Source organism: Nanorana parkeri, unplaced genomic scaffold (assembly GCF_000935625.1).
Source record: "Nanorana parkeri isolate BGI_ZX_2015 unplaced genomic scaffold, ASM93562v1 scaffold134, whole genome shotgun sequence".
NCBI lineage: Eukaryota > Metazoa > Chordata > Amphibia > Anura > Dicroglossidae > Nanorana > Nanorana parkeri.
Genome location: NW_017306402.1, coordinates 565,331 through 582,232, shown reverse-complemented (window position 1 = coordinate 582,232; position 16,902 = coordinate 565,331). Strand labels below are relative to the sequence as shown.

The 16,902-nt window shown below is 41.3% G+C and overlaps 1 protein-coding gene across 2 annotated transcripts in view; it reads right to left on the bottom strand.

Moving 5' to 3' along the window:
• The window catches only part of TMX3 (thioredoxin related transmembrane protein 3), a 63,340-nt gene that overhangs the window by 15,666 nt on the left and 30,772 nt on the right, over nucleotides 1-16,902 (bottom strand). For both annotated transcript variants that reach the window (XM_018553901.1, XM_018553902.1), the window contains exon 9: nucleotides 13,341-13,407. In XM_018553901.1, the coding sequence (XP_018409403.1) occupies nucleotides 13,341-13,407 (67 nt within the window). The remainder of the gene's footprint in view (nucleotides 1-13,340; nucleotides 13,408-16,902) is intronic.

Here is a 16,902-nt window from a genome sequence, read left to right as displayed (position 1 = left end):
ATGTGCACAGATACCGATATCAGTGCCGATACCAAGTATTTGGGGGAGTACCCATACTTGTCCAAATGTTTCAATACCGGAACTTCCAGGTCAGAGGGATGCAGTGCCGAGGGCGCATGAAGCCAGATTCCTTTCCAATCAGGAAGCCAGGGGGTGGGTTATGACCTGACCCCCAGCTTCCCAATTGGCTAGGAAGCTGGCTTCAGTTGTTGCTAGGCAGCCTAGCTTCCTAACCAATCAGGAAGCCGATCAGCAGGTAATGACCCACCTCCCTGATTGGTCATGAAGCCAGACTACATAGGAACAAGTGAAGCTGGCTTCCTAGCCAACCAGGAAGACGGGTCATGATGTGCAGCCCAGCTTCCTGATTGGCTAGGAAATCAGCTACACTTGTTGGTAGACAGCCTGGATTCCTAATCAATCAAGAAGCTTGGCGGCATGTCATGACTTGCCTCCCAGCTTCCCGATCGGTCAGAAAGCCACGCTGCTGAGCAGCAAGTGAAGCCGGCTTCCTAGCCAATCAGGAAGCCAGGTGGCACGTCATGACTCGCCTCCCGGCTTCCTGAATGGTCAGGAAGCCACACTGCTGAGCTACAAATGAAGCCAGGTTCCTAGCCAATCAGGAAGTCAGGAGGCGGGCCATGACATGTCACTTGGCTTCCCGATTGGCTAGGAAGCTGGCTTCATTTGTTGGTAGGTAGCCTGGCTTCCTGACCAATCTTTACAATTCAACCCCAGAGGCAAACCGAGTTTCCTGTGGAGAAAAGTTTCAATTTGTAGGCCTACTAACAAGTCCATAATAAAAGAAAGCCCGCAATGTCAGCCATGAAAATGTATACACATTTACATAATCACTGCACCTCTGCATTACCACAATAAATGCTAATCGCTTACAAAGGTGAAATGGGCTTTAAGGCCCTTACATCAGACTAGGAAAGGGAGGGGCAGCACTCTGAACCAATCAGGTAAACTGCATGCAAATATACTGACAAAGATCAGCCTAATTGAAGGAAAAGGAGCAAATTACCTCTTCAGTCCATTGCTTCGCTTCCACTGTCCAAAAAGTGTGCTGGGGGCAGTGGAGGAAAAAGTGCACTCCTTAACTAACAGAAAAAGTGGTGTCATCCATCTGACTGCACTATGTGGCAGAGATGTAAAAGTCTCTGGGTATAGGCTAAATGGATATAAATGAAAATCCTTTGGCAGCTAAAACAGCTCTCGTATGTATTATATCGGTGTATTGGGATGTTTCCTGGAGTTCAGCTTTAATGGTGGTGTGCAAAGTACAGTTATCCACAGCAGGCAACCCTTAACTTATTCTTCTTAGAACAGTGAAAGGGGAATTCTCATTAGTCACTATATCCCATGCATTTTGAATAAGTCTCTTAATCATTAATGTGTTATACATAAGACACACACTCTTTTTGCTTTATTCTAAATGTGTTGTACATAGACACATTTAATGTCTCCTTGGGTTGGGAAAAGTATTTAGGTAAGGAGAAAACAAAAATATGTTTGTGCAGCACAAGATGGCCAGTTTCACTCCTTCTCCTGGGTCTGTCAAGTTTCTGTTTCATTTTCTTTACCTAACAGGTGAATTCCAGTCTGCCGACATTGTCCCGCCTACCAAAAATCACTGCACCAATCCTTCTGCTACTAGTCAGCTATGTATTCTCTAACACTCTCAAAAACTCTCAAGAAGCAGACACAGCTAATCAGAATGGCACTGAGGATTTGTCTTCCTGCTTTGTATCAAGGGGTACTACTTTGTGCCTTGATCATCTTTTTGATTTGGTAAGTAAACCATAACTGTAGAAGTAGCATTACATTTTGGAAGTTGTAATAAGTAAATGCAGCACAGTTGAGTACTTTTTTGTGATAGTTTTTTTATTTGCACGAACAGTTACATTTTCAGGGCAAGCTTTGGGGTTGTACCCCCTTCGTCTAAGGTCCAAGCAGTACTTGAGTTTTGCTTAGACCTTACATCAATGTGTAAACGCCCGAATGCTTGTCCTGAAAACGTAACGATTAGTGCAAATAGGAAAAAGTATCACGGCCAGTACTCAACTGTGTTGTTGCAAGTGCATGAATATGGTTATATTCAAGTCAGCGCTGGTCCGGCGAGAGGAGCTACAGGTGTGATTCTAATTTAGCTGGCAGGCACCTCTGAGCCAGCTAAATTAGGACCCCACCTGCAGCTCCTCCCACTGGACCAGCGCTGACTCGTCGCTGCTCTCTTCGGCACAGTGAGTGAGGGCGAGGGCGAGGGGTGGGGTTGGAACACTATTATGCTGCAAAGTTTATTTGTAAATGTATTCTCTGCACTGTATGAGCAGTATATACTCTATATGTGCTACATATAGAGTATATATAGAGTACACACTGCTCATACAGTGCAGACAATACATTTACAATTATACTCTGCTAACATGAATGGATTAAATGATCTGTATGTAGCCCTGTACTATGGATCATTTAACCCATTCATGTTAGCAGAGGATAATTGTAAATGTATTGTTGCAGGCACTCTATATGTACAAGTACTATATACGACATATAGAGTGCACTGCAACAATAGATTTACAATTATCCTCTGCTAATATGAATGGGTTAAATGATCCATAGTACATAATATGTAGCCCTGTACTACGGATCATTTAACCCATTCATGTTAGCAGTGCAGAATTGTATATCTATATGTACTGTACATATACAGCACAAATGTCCCGTACATTGCAGCATTAGATTTACAATGATCCCCTGCTAACATGAATGGGTTAAATGATCCGTTATACAACTACATGTTATGTACTATTATGTACTATGGATCATGATTTAACCTATGCATGTTAGCAGGGGATAATTGTAACTCTATTACTGCAGTGTACAGGACATATGTGCTGTATATGTACTATGCATTATGATTTAACCCATTCATGTTAGCAGGGCAGAATTGTGAGCGCCTCCCACAAGCTGAGCACCGAGATGCGATGAAGCGATCCTGCCCAGTGCCGACTGCAAGAGGCACCGCGTGAGGCAACAGGGATCGGCATGAAACTGTGAGTGAGGGAAGCTGGGACGGGGCTGGCTGTAAATCTACTGCTATAGTGTACTGGACGTGTGTAATGTATATGTAGTGCATATATACAGCACACACCTCCACTACACTACAGCAATAGATTTACAATTCTCCACTGCTAACATGAATAGGTTAAATCATGATCCATAGTACATAACATGTAGTTGTATTATGGATCATTTAAAGTTCCTGTCCCTTTAAGAAAAAGTATCGGTAATTGGTATCGGCAAGTACATGAGGGGAAGTACTTGTACTTGGGCCTGAAAAAAGTGGCATCGGGACATCCCTAGAGCAAACCTATATCAACCAGGGAGAAAGTATTTTTGTTTAGTATGGTGCATATTGCATTCTCAGCCTTTTTTAAACAAATTGGTGAAAACAGCAATGCTTATGTACAAGAAGCAGGGACATAAAAAAATATTCAGTTTAATGTTGTCAAAGTTAAACTGGCAAATGAGCGACTTGTTTCCTTATTTGCATTTAAGACCTAACAAACTGCAAGCCTGTTGGCTGACTGATGTCGGCAGATAAACGCTTTTACTGCTCAACATATCAGTGTTACTAGTGATTATAGTGATTAATGGTCCTAAAATTATTACAAGCTCCGGCGTCCTCTAGTCGCAGATGAGAGGACGAGTGGATTAGCTGCCAGTAGGATGGAAAATTCAATATAAAGGAAACATGTTTAAAGACACGTAGGGTAAGAGCTGCCACTGCTGACCTCCTTTTGAAAAAGTTAGATTTCTGGCTTGCAATGCATGTCCTCAGACCTCAATAGTCTCCGAGTCACTCACACGGAGTATACAGGAGTTCTAGCTTCACCTGTTGCATGCCAGTTCTAGGTCAGCAATTCAAAATCATTTTAAGGATAAGTGCACTTTATGACAAAGTGCTCATATCCTTTTTGCCCACTTCCCCTGACCTAGCCCCCTACCCCCCACACTTACCTTGATCTCACTCTGCTGGCTGCGCCTGTGCTTTAAAAGCCCAGTAGACTTCATCGGGGCCGTCTCCCTTCATCACTGGCCTTCTTAGAAGTCTTTGGGACTGTAATGCACTGGTGCAGCCAGGACAGTGAGACTTGTCAAGATGGATATAAATAAATAATGGAGACCATCAGATTGAGGTAAGTATGCATTTGAGGAGGGAGTGGGATAGATTAGGTCAGGGGATAGGGGCGAAAGGGATAAGTGCACATATCCATTAAGATTATCTCTGAGTTTTGTATTGAACCCTGGTAGCAATATTGTCTCCTTGTATTCTGCAGTAGCTGTTTTGTTTCTTGTAGTTTATTTTATTTGTTAAAAAGGTTTACCATTCTTGGCACTAAAAACATTATTTTAGTGTCATTATAAAAAGAGAAAAAAAAAGTTACAGGATACAAATGTTCATATTTGATCAAAGTAACAGTTGTTGTAACTGGTTACTTACAAAACTGGTAAATAATCACTTATTTTTCATACCTTTTATTTGCCTTTTGAATATATAAAGAATGCTCCTTGGGTTGCGATCAGTGAGTTACGATTTCTCTCACTTACGATGTAGTTTACTGCACAGTAAACTCACAGTTAAGGTGGCCATACAGTTTACAACCATCGCAAGACCTTAGTCTTGCGATGGTTGTAAAGTAATTTAAAAAAAACGTACAATCTGCCCAGCTTGGACAGGCAGATCGTACTTGCGATCATCGCAAGCCCGCCCCATGCTGAACGGGTGTGCGCACACCGGCCCGTTCGGCATTTGTCTCCCGAGCATGCCACAAACTGGTTTTCGAACATGCTCCTTAGACAAAAGACGTGTGACCGTACAGTAAAAACGGTCGCACGCCTTCCATACACTGCACGATTCTCGTACGATTGCGGGATTTCCCGCGATTCTCGTACGAGAATCGTGCAGTGTATGGGCACCTTTATTCGGCACCCACGGATAGGCAGAGGCCGGTTAATTGTAGTTTCTGGTTGCTTGAGAGTTAATAGTAACTCTCAAGCCACAAGCCACGAGCCCCGAGGCGCTCTGCTTCCCTATTCCCCTGCCGATCACTTCTGCAGCCGGCAGGTGAAAGTAAACAGCCGGGATCAATAGCAAGACTCATATTGGCTCCACCCACTGAGCAGTGGAGTCGACCTGAGAGAGAACTTTCTCTCTCGGGTCCACTCTTCCTCTTAGTGGGTGGGGATTCAATAGCCAACCTGCTATTGGCTATTGCAATAGCCAATAGCAGTCTTGCTATTGATTCCCATTGTGTACTATCTGCGACCGACCGCGGCAGTACAGTACACGATAAACTCCTCGGTTTGCAATATTTTCGTGTTACTATGGATTTTCCGGAACGTAACCCGAGGAGTGTCTGTATAAAAAAAGAAAAAGGACTATGGATGGGGCAGAGTCACAAAAATTAATGTTCTTTGACATGTTTTCTATTGAGGTCATAAGTATGTAATGAAATACTGCATTTCGCCCACTAGATGGAACTGGGGAACATAGGAAATAAGTATTTTCTATGCTCCTCAGCTTCGTCTAGTGGCCATAAATAAGTAGTTTTTTTCCTAAAATAAGTATCATTTCCTAAGTACTTATTTCCTATGTTCTTTAGTTCCCTCTAGCGGACATAATGCTGTATTAAACACATTCGATCTGAAAAAAATATATATCTAAGAACGTTTGTTTTTGCCTATATTAGCATACAAATGAAAATTAAGAAAGATTCATAGGGTGAACGGCTCTGTGAATTTGTTCTAAATAAACCCATGTGACAGGTACTTTAAAGCAATGACAACGTTATTCCTGAATCAAGAGGACAACAGTTGACATGTGAAAATGGCTCAGAGTCTGTGGATATATGACTGTAATTGTAAACACAGCGCATATTCCCAATGTAAGGTTATTGTCAGCTGGAGGGAGGGTGTTACAGCTGTGCTTTGTGGAAGGTTAAAGATGGCTTACAGGTCATCCTTAGCAAAAAAATAAGCTGTGCGTATTATTTAGATTAACGGGGATAAACTGACATACAAGAGATGTTTACATAATACTTGCTTTAACAGTTTACATTTTAGCTCACATCGGATCTGCAAAAGAACCATTGATGTCCATATGGAAATCCACCCCGGTCACCTAAAAATAGAAGTCAGCAGCGCCAGCGAGGATCCAATAGAGACTATTAAAAAACTTGAACTTATTTTGCCAACTAACTACACACAACAGGAGACCACCATATACGACAGAAGAAAAGTTACCTATATTATATCAGTGCCACAAATACAACCATTGGATTCAGATGTTGTTAAAGGAATCTTCAATCAAATTTTAATACGTTTACATGAAAAACTCGAATTGTCCCCTTCACAACCTGTAACACCAAGTGACTCATTTTGCGTATGTTTACAAGAACAAAATGCGTGGAGTGCGTTCTTAAAATATATAGGAAGAGCTTTACAGTGATATGATTGATTGTTTTAGGCTGACCATACAATCTAATTGCACAATCTCCTTTAGATTGTAGTGTATGGGCCTGCCTAATTTGATTGATTGTTTAGGGCTTTTCCTTACATTACTAGTATACCATAGTTTTGGTGACTATAAAGGACACTGTACAATCAGATTGCATTTTGTATGGCCAGCTTTATGTTACTTTCCCATTTCTATCCCATTAACATTTGTGTGTTCCACACGTTACTATCTGTAAAAAATAAGTCAAGGCAACTGGACTTGCTGTATTTTTCTTGAAGATGTTTCACTGGTCATCCGACCAGCTTTCTCAATTCAGAACGACTTGTACAAAAAAACTTATCTGGGAATGTATGTAGGTAATGGGAATATATGGTGAATGTTGCTCCAATCCACATAATCTGTTAGTCGCAACCAGGTGTTCATTGCATTTGCATAATTGGAGCTAGGAGGTGTTATTAACCTGCCCAGAGAGAGGTGTTAAAGGAGAACTATTTTAGAACTATGAGGTGAGTGGAAATCACTCATCTCATAGTTCTCCTTTAAAACAGCGTATATTATATTTGTACAATACACTTCATTAGAAGGGAATATAATAGTAATGAGAACAACTTTCTTTATAAAGTTACTATATACAAATAAAATGCCAAATGGATTTTATATTAAAATGGGTGTAATACTTCCCAAATGATTATTAACTGGCCTATCCAACATGTGCATTATATACTGTATACTATTGCATTAGGTCTTCCTTTGTTGCAGTCTATGAAATATTAAAGCATTATTTTGTTTACTGAAGTCTTATAAATTACAGAGAGCAGCCTTGAGGGCTCATCTGGAATTTTATTACGACAATGAATACACTAGAAGCTCATCACATACTATGCGGAACAGAGGCAGAGTGCTTTGCTGCCACCATAAGGCCTCTGATGTTATTCCAAGCAAGAAAAGAGCCATTAAAAGCAATGAGCCTGTCAGTATTGGTTATACTTGTGTGGCTGCATGTAAAATGTTCCCAATACAGCTGGAAAAAAGAACTCTGCTAAGAATGCCTTTTCTCTAAACCAGGCATGTCACAAGTGGCCCTCTCCCTCGTTCTTTGTGTCTTAACCCCAAAACAAACAAACATTTCAATATATTGCAGCTTATCATCCTTTAGATGTGGTGGCTGCATTTGTTTTTTAAGCCATATTTTCTCTTGCTAATCCTGCAAATATAATACTTCCTTTACCAGGGTGGCTCTGCTCACTCCACTGTTTCTATGAAAGGAGCCACGGTTGTCACCCAAGCTGCACTAAGAACATGTTTGATTATCTTCATCTCAAATGGAAGATAACATTGTTTGTGCAACTGTAAGCTGCCACTGTTACTATAACATTAAATTAGAGAACTGCTTTCATTTTCTTTTTTTAGGAACACAGTGTGGCCCTTAGTCCCCACAATGTAGCCTCTTGATGAATTATTCCACTCAGTTCAGCCCACTGTTTGATTTGAGTGTGCCATGTCTGCTTTTAAACTGACCATACAGCCTAGATGTAATAGAATTTCAGACATGTGGGTAAAACTCATAGGGGGAAATTCATCAAAACTGGAGCAGACAAAAACTGGAGCAGTTGTGCATGACAACCAATCAGCTTCTCTCTTCAGTTTGTTCAGTTAAGATTTGAAAATGAAACAGAGATGCTGATTGGTTGCTATGCATAGCTGCTCCAGTTTTTGTCAGTTTTGTCCCTGTGTGTAGGATGTACTACACACAGGGACAAATTAGAACTGCGTGTGACCACTCCTTCCCCACAGCATGCCATAGATACAAAGGTTTCAGTCAGAAACCAAAAAAACACACCTATGAGTCACGTCATGTGTAAGTCATGATGATGCAATATTTGAAGTGAGTAAAAACACAGCATGTTGCCCAAAGTATCTCAAACACTGTAAAGTGGGATGCATTTTAGCAGCCTTGAGACCAACTTACTCAGTTTTATTTAAAGATGTGAACAGCTCTCTGCCATAAACATCTGATGGAGGTTAACATCAGCGATTGCCCTCATAGGCTTAGTTCACCAAGTTATTACAATCACTATATATAGAATGACTATCATGTGCAGTTACGAGAGCTAAAAAAACAAGCCACATGTCTGAAAATAAGGATTACGGATAACAATTTCTGTTGCAGGTTCGCAACTTTGTGAGATTACATTCTATTATCTTTTATGTTTTATACATGCATTTATTGTTTTGTGTGTCAATTTTCATGACATATTTGTTATAGCAACAGCTTTATTATGATGTGTTAATATATTTTATATATTTAACGCAACTGCTTTTTTATAAAGTGTGTATATATATATATAACAATCAGAACGGTCGTAGCACTAAATCTTCATTTATTTCAAATCATATGATATAATAACAAAAAGACTGCCCTTCAGATATAACCTACTTCCTACTGTGAGTGACTATCACAATAGGTTGGTCTAATAGGTATGGATGCACAGATGCAAGTATCAGTACCGATACCAAATGCTCCAATACTTCCTCCGATACAGGAACTTTCGGTCTGAGGGATATTTCCCTCTGATCAGAAGTGCTGAGGGAACATGGAGCCGACTCCTTTTCCAATCATGAAGTCAGGCAGCAGGTTATGACCCGCCTACCTGATTGGTTAGGAAGCCACTTTTTTCAAAAATATTTATACTCTACGGACGCTCCATTGATGACATGTTTGTGGTGTGGAGTGGTGACATGTCCTCACAGACTAAGTTCCACAAACAAATGAATAATATAGTAGTTAATTTGCTATTTAATATGCAGTGAAGTAAGGAACACGTACCTTATGTGATAAAATTATATCAGTAGGTAGTGGAAAATTATGGAGTGACATTATGGTAAACCTATGGAACGTAATACATTGTTGCATTATCAGAGTTTTCATCCAGATAACGTATTTTAAGTCTATATCAAGGGCACATTTTAAGAGTAATGGTTATAGTAAGTGATACAGTACAGCATGGTAGGCGATTGAAAGAGTTGAAGGATAACTTGCTACAGAGAGGCTATTCTGAGAAATTGTTAAAGCATCAATTGTTGGAGGTACAATGATACAATGAGAAGGTAAATGCAGAAGAAAAAAAAAAAGAAGAGGATGGTGTCAGAAAAAAAGAGTGCCATTTGTGTCTCAATATAACCTAACAGTATTGAAATAGTCACCCGCACTCTGGGTGCTGGTATGACCTGCGGATGGCACCGCGTAAATCACAGAAGTATTGAAATAGTTACCCGCACTCCAAGGTAAACTTGATGGACGTCTTTTATTCAGATGCTAGGCAATCACAGTGACACAGTGCATCAAAGCAACGTTTCGGAATCGAACATGGTCCCCTCGTCAGGCAAACACAGTGACAACCACAAGCCGATAGTGAAACAGTTATATACAGTGGCAAACCATCAAATAAATGTGGAATAACCCCCCTGATGTCATGATGACGTCATAGTCCCGCCAATAGTTATATTTAAATAAATGACAACCATATCATGATAAAATAATGGAACATTGCAGCACCAATACAGTAGTAAATATGGCATACATGAGAAACATGTAAAAATGCCTAGAGAGAGCAAATGGACTCACCCATACAGAAGTAACATGGAGTTCAGGCTAAATGCATGCAGCGCTGTACAAGGAACGGCCCTGGAGAGCGATGTCCTGGTAACCAGGGGAGCTTCACAGTAGGGCTGCAACAACTAATCGACATAAATCGATTATTAAAAAAGTTGTCTACTTTTTCAATCATCGATTAATCGGCTTCTGATTGGTTGGCCCTGTTTACGGCTCCACACACGCTGCGCACCGCACCTCCTCCCCACCTCACGTTCGCTGCTGCCAGACCCGCCCACATCCACGCTCCACACGCCGCATCTCCTCCCGCCTCACGTTCACCGCCCGCCCACATCCACGATCGCCACAGGAACGTGGGGAGAAGTAGTAAGGAGGAGCAGGTGTGGGGGGGATGACAGCCGCCGATAGACAGGTAAGCCTGCACTTTCCCACACATGGTGCTCTATAATGTATTGATGGGATTTGTATTCCTTTATAGCTGATACATTTTGCTGTATATTATACATATGAATACAAATCCCAGCAATACATTATACACTGTATGTATAATGTACTATTGCTGGGATTTGTTGTACTTCTCTATAGCTGGTGGTATTCTGCATTGCGCTGTATAAAGGACTACAAATCCCAGCAATAATGCATTATACAGCGCAATGCAGAATGCCACCAGCTATAGAGGAGTACAAGAAATCCCAGGAATACATTATACAGTGGTGCATAATTTTACACTTTTTATTTCACTATATTGCACACCACACTTTTGTTTTCTTTTTTTACTTCCACCGCTCCAAGCTTGCTCCTGTGATGGACTACACTCAATACAAACTAGTAGTCCATCACTGGAGCCATTTTTTAAAATGTATTATCCGATTAACCGAACTTAATAATCGGCTAACTAATCGATTTTGAAAATAATCGTTAGCTGCTAGGGTGGCAGGGAGTGGGTGCTAACCTGGCCCTGTAGCTGTCGGAATCCTATTGCCTGATGCTGACACTTGTGCCCGCTTCCTCCAGCCCTATGGGCGAATCACAGGATCAGCCTGTCTCTATACAAGCATTCTCCATAACTGCTTTAGCATGTAAACCAGCCCAGTCACTAGATCATATGGTAAACATGCAACATACAAGAAAAGTGAGACAAGGCACAAAATAAGGCCTTACCAAATTCCGAAAAACACAGAAGCGACATCAGAACTACTAAGGCAAAACAAACGAGGGGTGAAGAGGTTGATAATAACAAACCCATTGCAGTTCATTTTGCTAGGTGTAGACATCAACGTCATGAGTTGAGAAGCATGGTACACCGCTGCATGCATTCAGCCTGAACGTCAAGTCACGTCTGTATCGGCGAGCGAGTCCATTTGCTCTCACTAAGCATTTTTACATGTTTCTCACTTATGCTATATTCACTATTGTAATGGTGCTGCAATGTTCCATAATGTTTTATCATTATATAGTTCTCATTTCTTTGAATTAACTATTGGTGGGACTATGATGCCATCATGACATCAGGGGGGTGGTTCCACATTCATTTGATGTTTTGCCACTGTATATAAAAGTTTCACTATTGGCTTGTGGTTGTCTCAGCCTGATGAAGGGATCCTGTTTGGTTCCAAAACGTTGCTTTGATGCACTGTGTCACTATGATTGCCTAGCATCTGAATAATAGAAGTCCAGCACGTTTGACTTTGGAGTGTGGGTGACTGTTTAAATACTTCTGTGATTTACGAGGCGCCATCTGCAGGTCATCCCAAGGTCAGCACCCACTGGAGTTCAGTGGATCAAAGATGATTTGTTTTTTCATAAAACCCAGTATCTTATATGATTTATCTAATGCGATTCATATTATCAGGCGCCATGGTGGATTGTATTACATTGGGAAAACCACATGAAATCTAAAACGATTGCATAGCTAGACACAAATATGCTATAAGGGATACACCGGTTGAATTACCTCTAGTAAGACATTTCTATTGCAAAAGAAACGTGCAATATCACAAGATTAATGGCCATTGATCCTTAGAAAACCAGAGAAATTGCCTTTTATGAGCAAGAAGAGAAGTGATTTCTGGAATTAAAGAGAAAAGTGCTATTGCCTGCTATATGCCGACAGGGCAAAGCCACACTGCAGCTGGGAAAGATCCTAGGAAATACTGTTGAGAAACACCCAGCTAGATGAATGACAGCGGGCTCTCTACAGGCTGGGCCAGCAGTTCCCGCCCCTTCCCCTGCCTGTCCCTTCAGTCAATGCTGGAGGAACGGGGTGGGGGGTTGGGGGAGGGAATCCCGTTCACCGTTCTCTGTTGGGAGAAGATCGTGAAATCAGTGATCGGTATGTGATCGATCAGTTCTCAATCAATAGAGGTGACATGTGACAGCTTCAGTGTTAAACGTGGAATTGAACTATGGGGGCGAGTGTAGTTCACTTTCCCCATAATTCTCCTTTAACAATAAAACTAATTTCCAGGTGCTTTTGTGAATTGTTTGTTTGGGAGGCTTAAATTTAGTGAGAGGTGGATATAGAAGCAACGATATGTTATGTTATTGTTTCTATTTTGATGGAGGGGGAGGGGATAGGGTGGAATAGAATATAGGTTCCCCTTTATCTGTCACTGTTTTTTCCCAATGTTGACTTCCCCCTGTGCAGGGATAAGTATTTGCTCCTTGCTGTAATATGCTCCATATGATGAATGTTGCTCCAATCCACACCTGGTTGTGACTAACAGATTATGTGGATTGGGGCAACATTCACCATATTTATTCCCAGATAATTTTTGTACAAGTCATTCTGAATTGAGAAAGCTGGTTGGATGTCCAGTGAAACGTCTTCAAGAAAAATACAGCAAGTCCAGTTGCCTTGACTTATTGTTTACAGTTATTAATGTATTCTCTTTAAGTAAGAAAAGCTCAGTGAATATAGAAAAACATTTGCAAAGTAAATATTTAATGGGAAATTGTCAGTATAGAAATATGAGGAGCCATTTCTGAATTATTCTTGATGTATGTGCCGTCTTGACACCAGATATGCACATGTTTCAGGTCAGTGATCCATTAAATAGTGAAGCAAAGATGAGCATGATGGCCCAGGAGTGTATATCTTCAAAAACAAGCCAGAAATGACAGCTAGCATATTCCTATTGTGACAGGTTAGATTTAAGTTTCTATATTTTATCCACTTGTATATGCTCAAGAATAACTCACCATCATAAACAAAGTAGGTTGAGTCTTTAAACACCAATATAGCAGGAACTTCATTCAGCTTGACATACTGCAAAGCATAAACATACAAAATAATACAGTCACCATATACAATAGAGTAAAAAAACAGGTGCGTAGAGCAATATGGCCACTAGATGGAGCCGATGCACATAGTAACTTCCTGTGCTCCTTATCTCCATCTGGTGGCCATAGTGCACTGCAAATTTCATTCACTGTGTGAATTGTTTATAAATTAACCCCTTTGGCTTAACATTTTTTTTAAACTGTTCTAATTTGTCACTTTTGAGACTGTTCCGATATTGGAGCATTGCTATCTTCTATTCTTTATCAGTCCACTGGAATATGTATATTTATTTTCGCTGTGTGCTTCTGCATTTGCTAAATGGAAACAAATGTATAGTTCTTAACATGACATATTGCTTATATTACCATTCTACGTGGACCAGTGGTTGTGCAGCAACATTTTGTAGTGTCTGCTAAGCTAACCACCACCTGGTAACATTTCCTATATGGGCACCTATATGGGCATTAAGTGTAATCGAGACATGCAAGTCACAGGTAGCAGAGGTCATTCTGGACAGGGACCAGGACCTAGTTATAAATGTAATTTGTAAACCACACACCACTCCTCAGATTCTTTGCTTGCTAGCTAGCTTCAAATTGGAGTGCTAGTTTCAGGCAACATAAAAACCCCATATTACGACAGAGTCATTTTACCTCCTATAGCATAACAAGCATGTACAAGATAAACTACAAAGCAGATTTGGGGTTATATGCAGCCTCAAAACCAACTGCTTTACTCTGCCGTAAGGATCTTCTCCATTTGGCAGCATTACATTTTCCAAAGTTATACCAGTCACTCCCAGACCACCACTGATCAAATACTGACCTATGAGCAGCCATATCAAAGATGCTGGAACTTCAAGAACCTGAATCCGGACAACTTTATTTTTGTACACTTTAAGAAATTAATAGGGGATTGAACAATAATAAGAATAAAAAACTTGGAGCTTCCATGCCCTCACATCTGAAAGGAATACTTAATACTAGGGATGCACCAATACTAGTATCGCTATAGGTGCCGATACAGAGTATTTGGGCGAGTACTCGTACTCGCCCAAATGCTCTGATGCCTAGCACGAGTGATTCCTGTATCTGGAAGCCGATTAGCGTGTCATTACATGCTGCCTAGTTTCCCGATTGGCCGGGAAGCGGCCCAATGCTCTCTCATCACTTGTGATGAGACCATGGTGCCGACTTCCCGGCCAATCAGGAAGCTGGTCAGCGTGCAATGATGTGCTGCCCGGCTTCCTGATTGGCCGGGAAGCTGGCCAATCAGGAAGCCGGGCGCCGTGTAATGACGCAGCACCCGGCATTCTGATTGGCCAGGAAGCTGGCTTCATGCTCCCTCGTCATCTCATGACGAGAGAGCAGGGAGACGGCCTCTCGGACAATCAGAAAGCAGAGCGATGCGTCATTACACTGCGCCCGGCTTCCTGATTGGCCAGCCAGGCGGCTCCGGCTGGGTACCGGAGGAAGGCCGCGTTCTGGCTGGAGAGGCACCGGCTGTGAGAGGCTGGACATACCAAGGTAAGAGGGGACTTCCTTGTTAATCAGAAAGCCAGGTGGCGAGTCAATACACGCCACCTGGCTTCCTGAATGGGGCTTCTGTTACTTGGTAAATGGTATCGGCGAGTACCGGAAAAAATTATCGGTACTCGTACGCTGTACCAAAATACGGGCATCGGTGCATCCCTACTTAATACAAGTAGCTCTTATGTGCAATGTTGTTAAAAGTAATACATTAAGAAAAATAAAAGTGTTGCACACAGGTGTTAGCATAATGCAGGTGTTATTTACTGAGCAAAACTATTGTAAATGAGCATGAAGTCTATGCATTTCATTCTCATCATATTATAAAAACAGCATTATTACCTCAGGCAAGATGTCCTCTGAAGCAGAAAAGAAGTATGTGTACACAATAAGTTCTGATGCAACTTCAATGAATTTTTCCTGTAGAAAGAAATCATACATTTTATGGAAGGCACAGATGTATTTATCATTAGGTAGCCACCAGAATTTACCAAACTGCAGCCATAGTAATGTTTTGTGCTAAATGGCTTTTAGATTTCTCAGTTAGCCTTAATATTACTTAATGCAGCAAGCGGTCAGGAACTAGTTAAAATAAACAGCATTAGAATCGGTACTATCATATGGAATTTACATAACTTTTGCACATTATAAAGCAAAATCTTCTCAAGACAAAATTATTTTGAAAAAATGGAATTTCTTTGTAAGAAGCAGAAATAATCCAGTGTGTGTTGTAAAGTATACATATCTCCAAGCTCACTCCCGTAACAGACTATAATCTCATGTTTAGTTTACTAATTTGAATTTAGATTGTAGTCCATCACAAATGAACTCTTGAGTTTAGGGTCTCTTTAAAAGGAGAACTATGGGGTTAAGTCTTTTCCCCATAGTCCTCCTTAGGGTAACGGGAGGACACAAACTAGCGTCCTCCCGTCACCCTAGGCTCAGTATACTGAGACGCCGCAGCTGAAGCGGATCCCGACAATTGTGCCGGGATCCACCCAGCTGCGTGACTGACAGCTGGCTCTGCCTATCTAAAGGCAGAGCCAGCTGTACCCACCCCCGTCCGTTCCCCGGAGAGGGGGGAATCCAGCCCCTCCCCTATCACGGCAGAGAGCCGTGACAGGATCGAGAAGTTAGCGAACGCCGGTATGTTTTCGCTCACCTCCCGATCTACTAAGCCGACCTGTGACAGTCTCATTGTCACAGGTCGGCTAGAACTATGAAGTGAGTGAAAAGCACTCACCTCATAGTTCTCCTTTAAGCTAGACCAATAGGAATGTCTAAAAACAATTATGAAGTCAATATGTATAATGTCTAGTAGGCCTGAATAACATTACAAACTGATGCAGTGTAACACATGTAATGAGTCATATACAGTACATTATTTATTTATTTTTACATCTAGAAAGCATCTAGAAAGCATAAGAAGGTAATCTTTTCACCTTTAGAGTGGAATCAACACCGACATATACAAACAGTACTTTGTGACGCTTCTGCACATGTTCAAACATCTGTTGGCTAGGAAGCTGTCTTATGAGAGGGCTAAAATTAAAAGAAAACATTGAAATGAAATATTTTCCAATTAAAGTCAATTTCCCTTTGTTAGAATGGGCTTGTCTTCCCTTATTTCTTCGGTGATCCCAGACAGCTACCCACCACTTCCCTGTCCAAATAACACAGCGCAAATTGAAAAAAAGGAGGCATGCTCATTGGATAGGAGGGGGGGCAGATAGTGGGCAACTATCAAGGTAAAGTCCATGAACCCATCGCACTCGAAACTGCTGTTCCAAAGATGAGGGTGGTGCTGCGGTTGTCGAAGATTGGCAATCATGGTCAATATCAAATGAAATATATAGACACCGGCACTCCAAAAGCAAGTCAACTATGTCTGTTTATTAACGTATGAGCAGCATAACGTGATGCACTGAATGCGATTTTTTCGCGGTCTCGC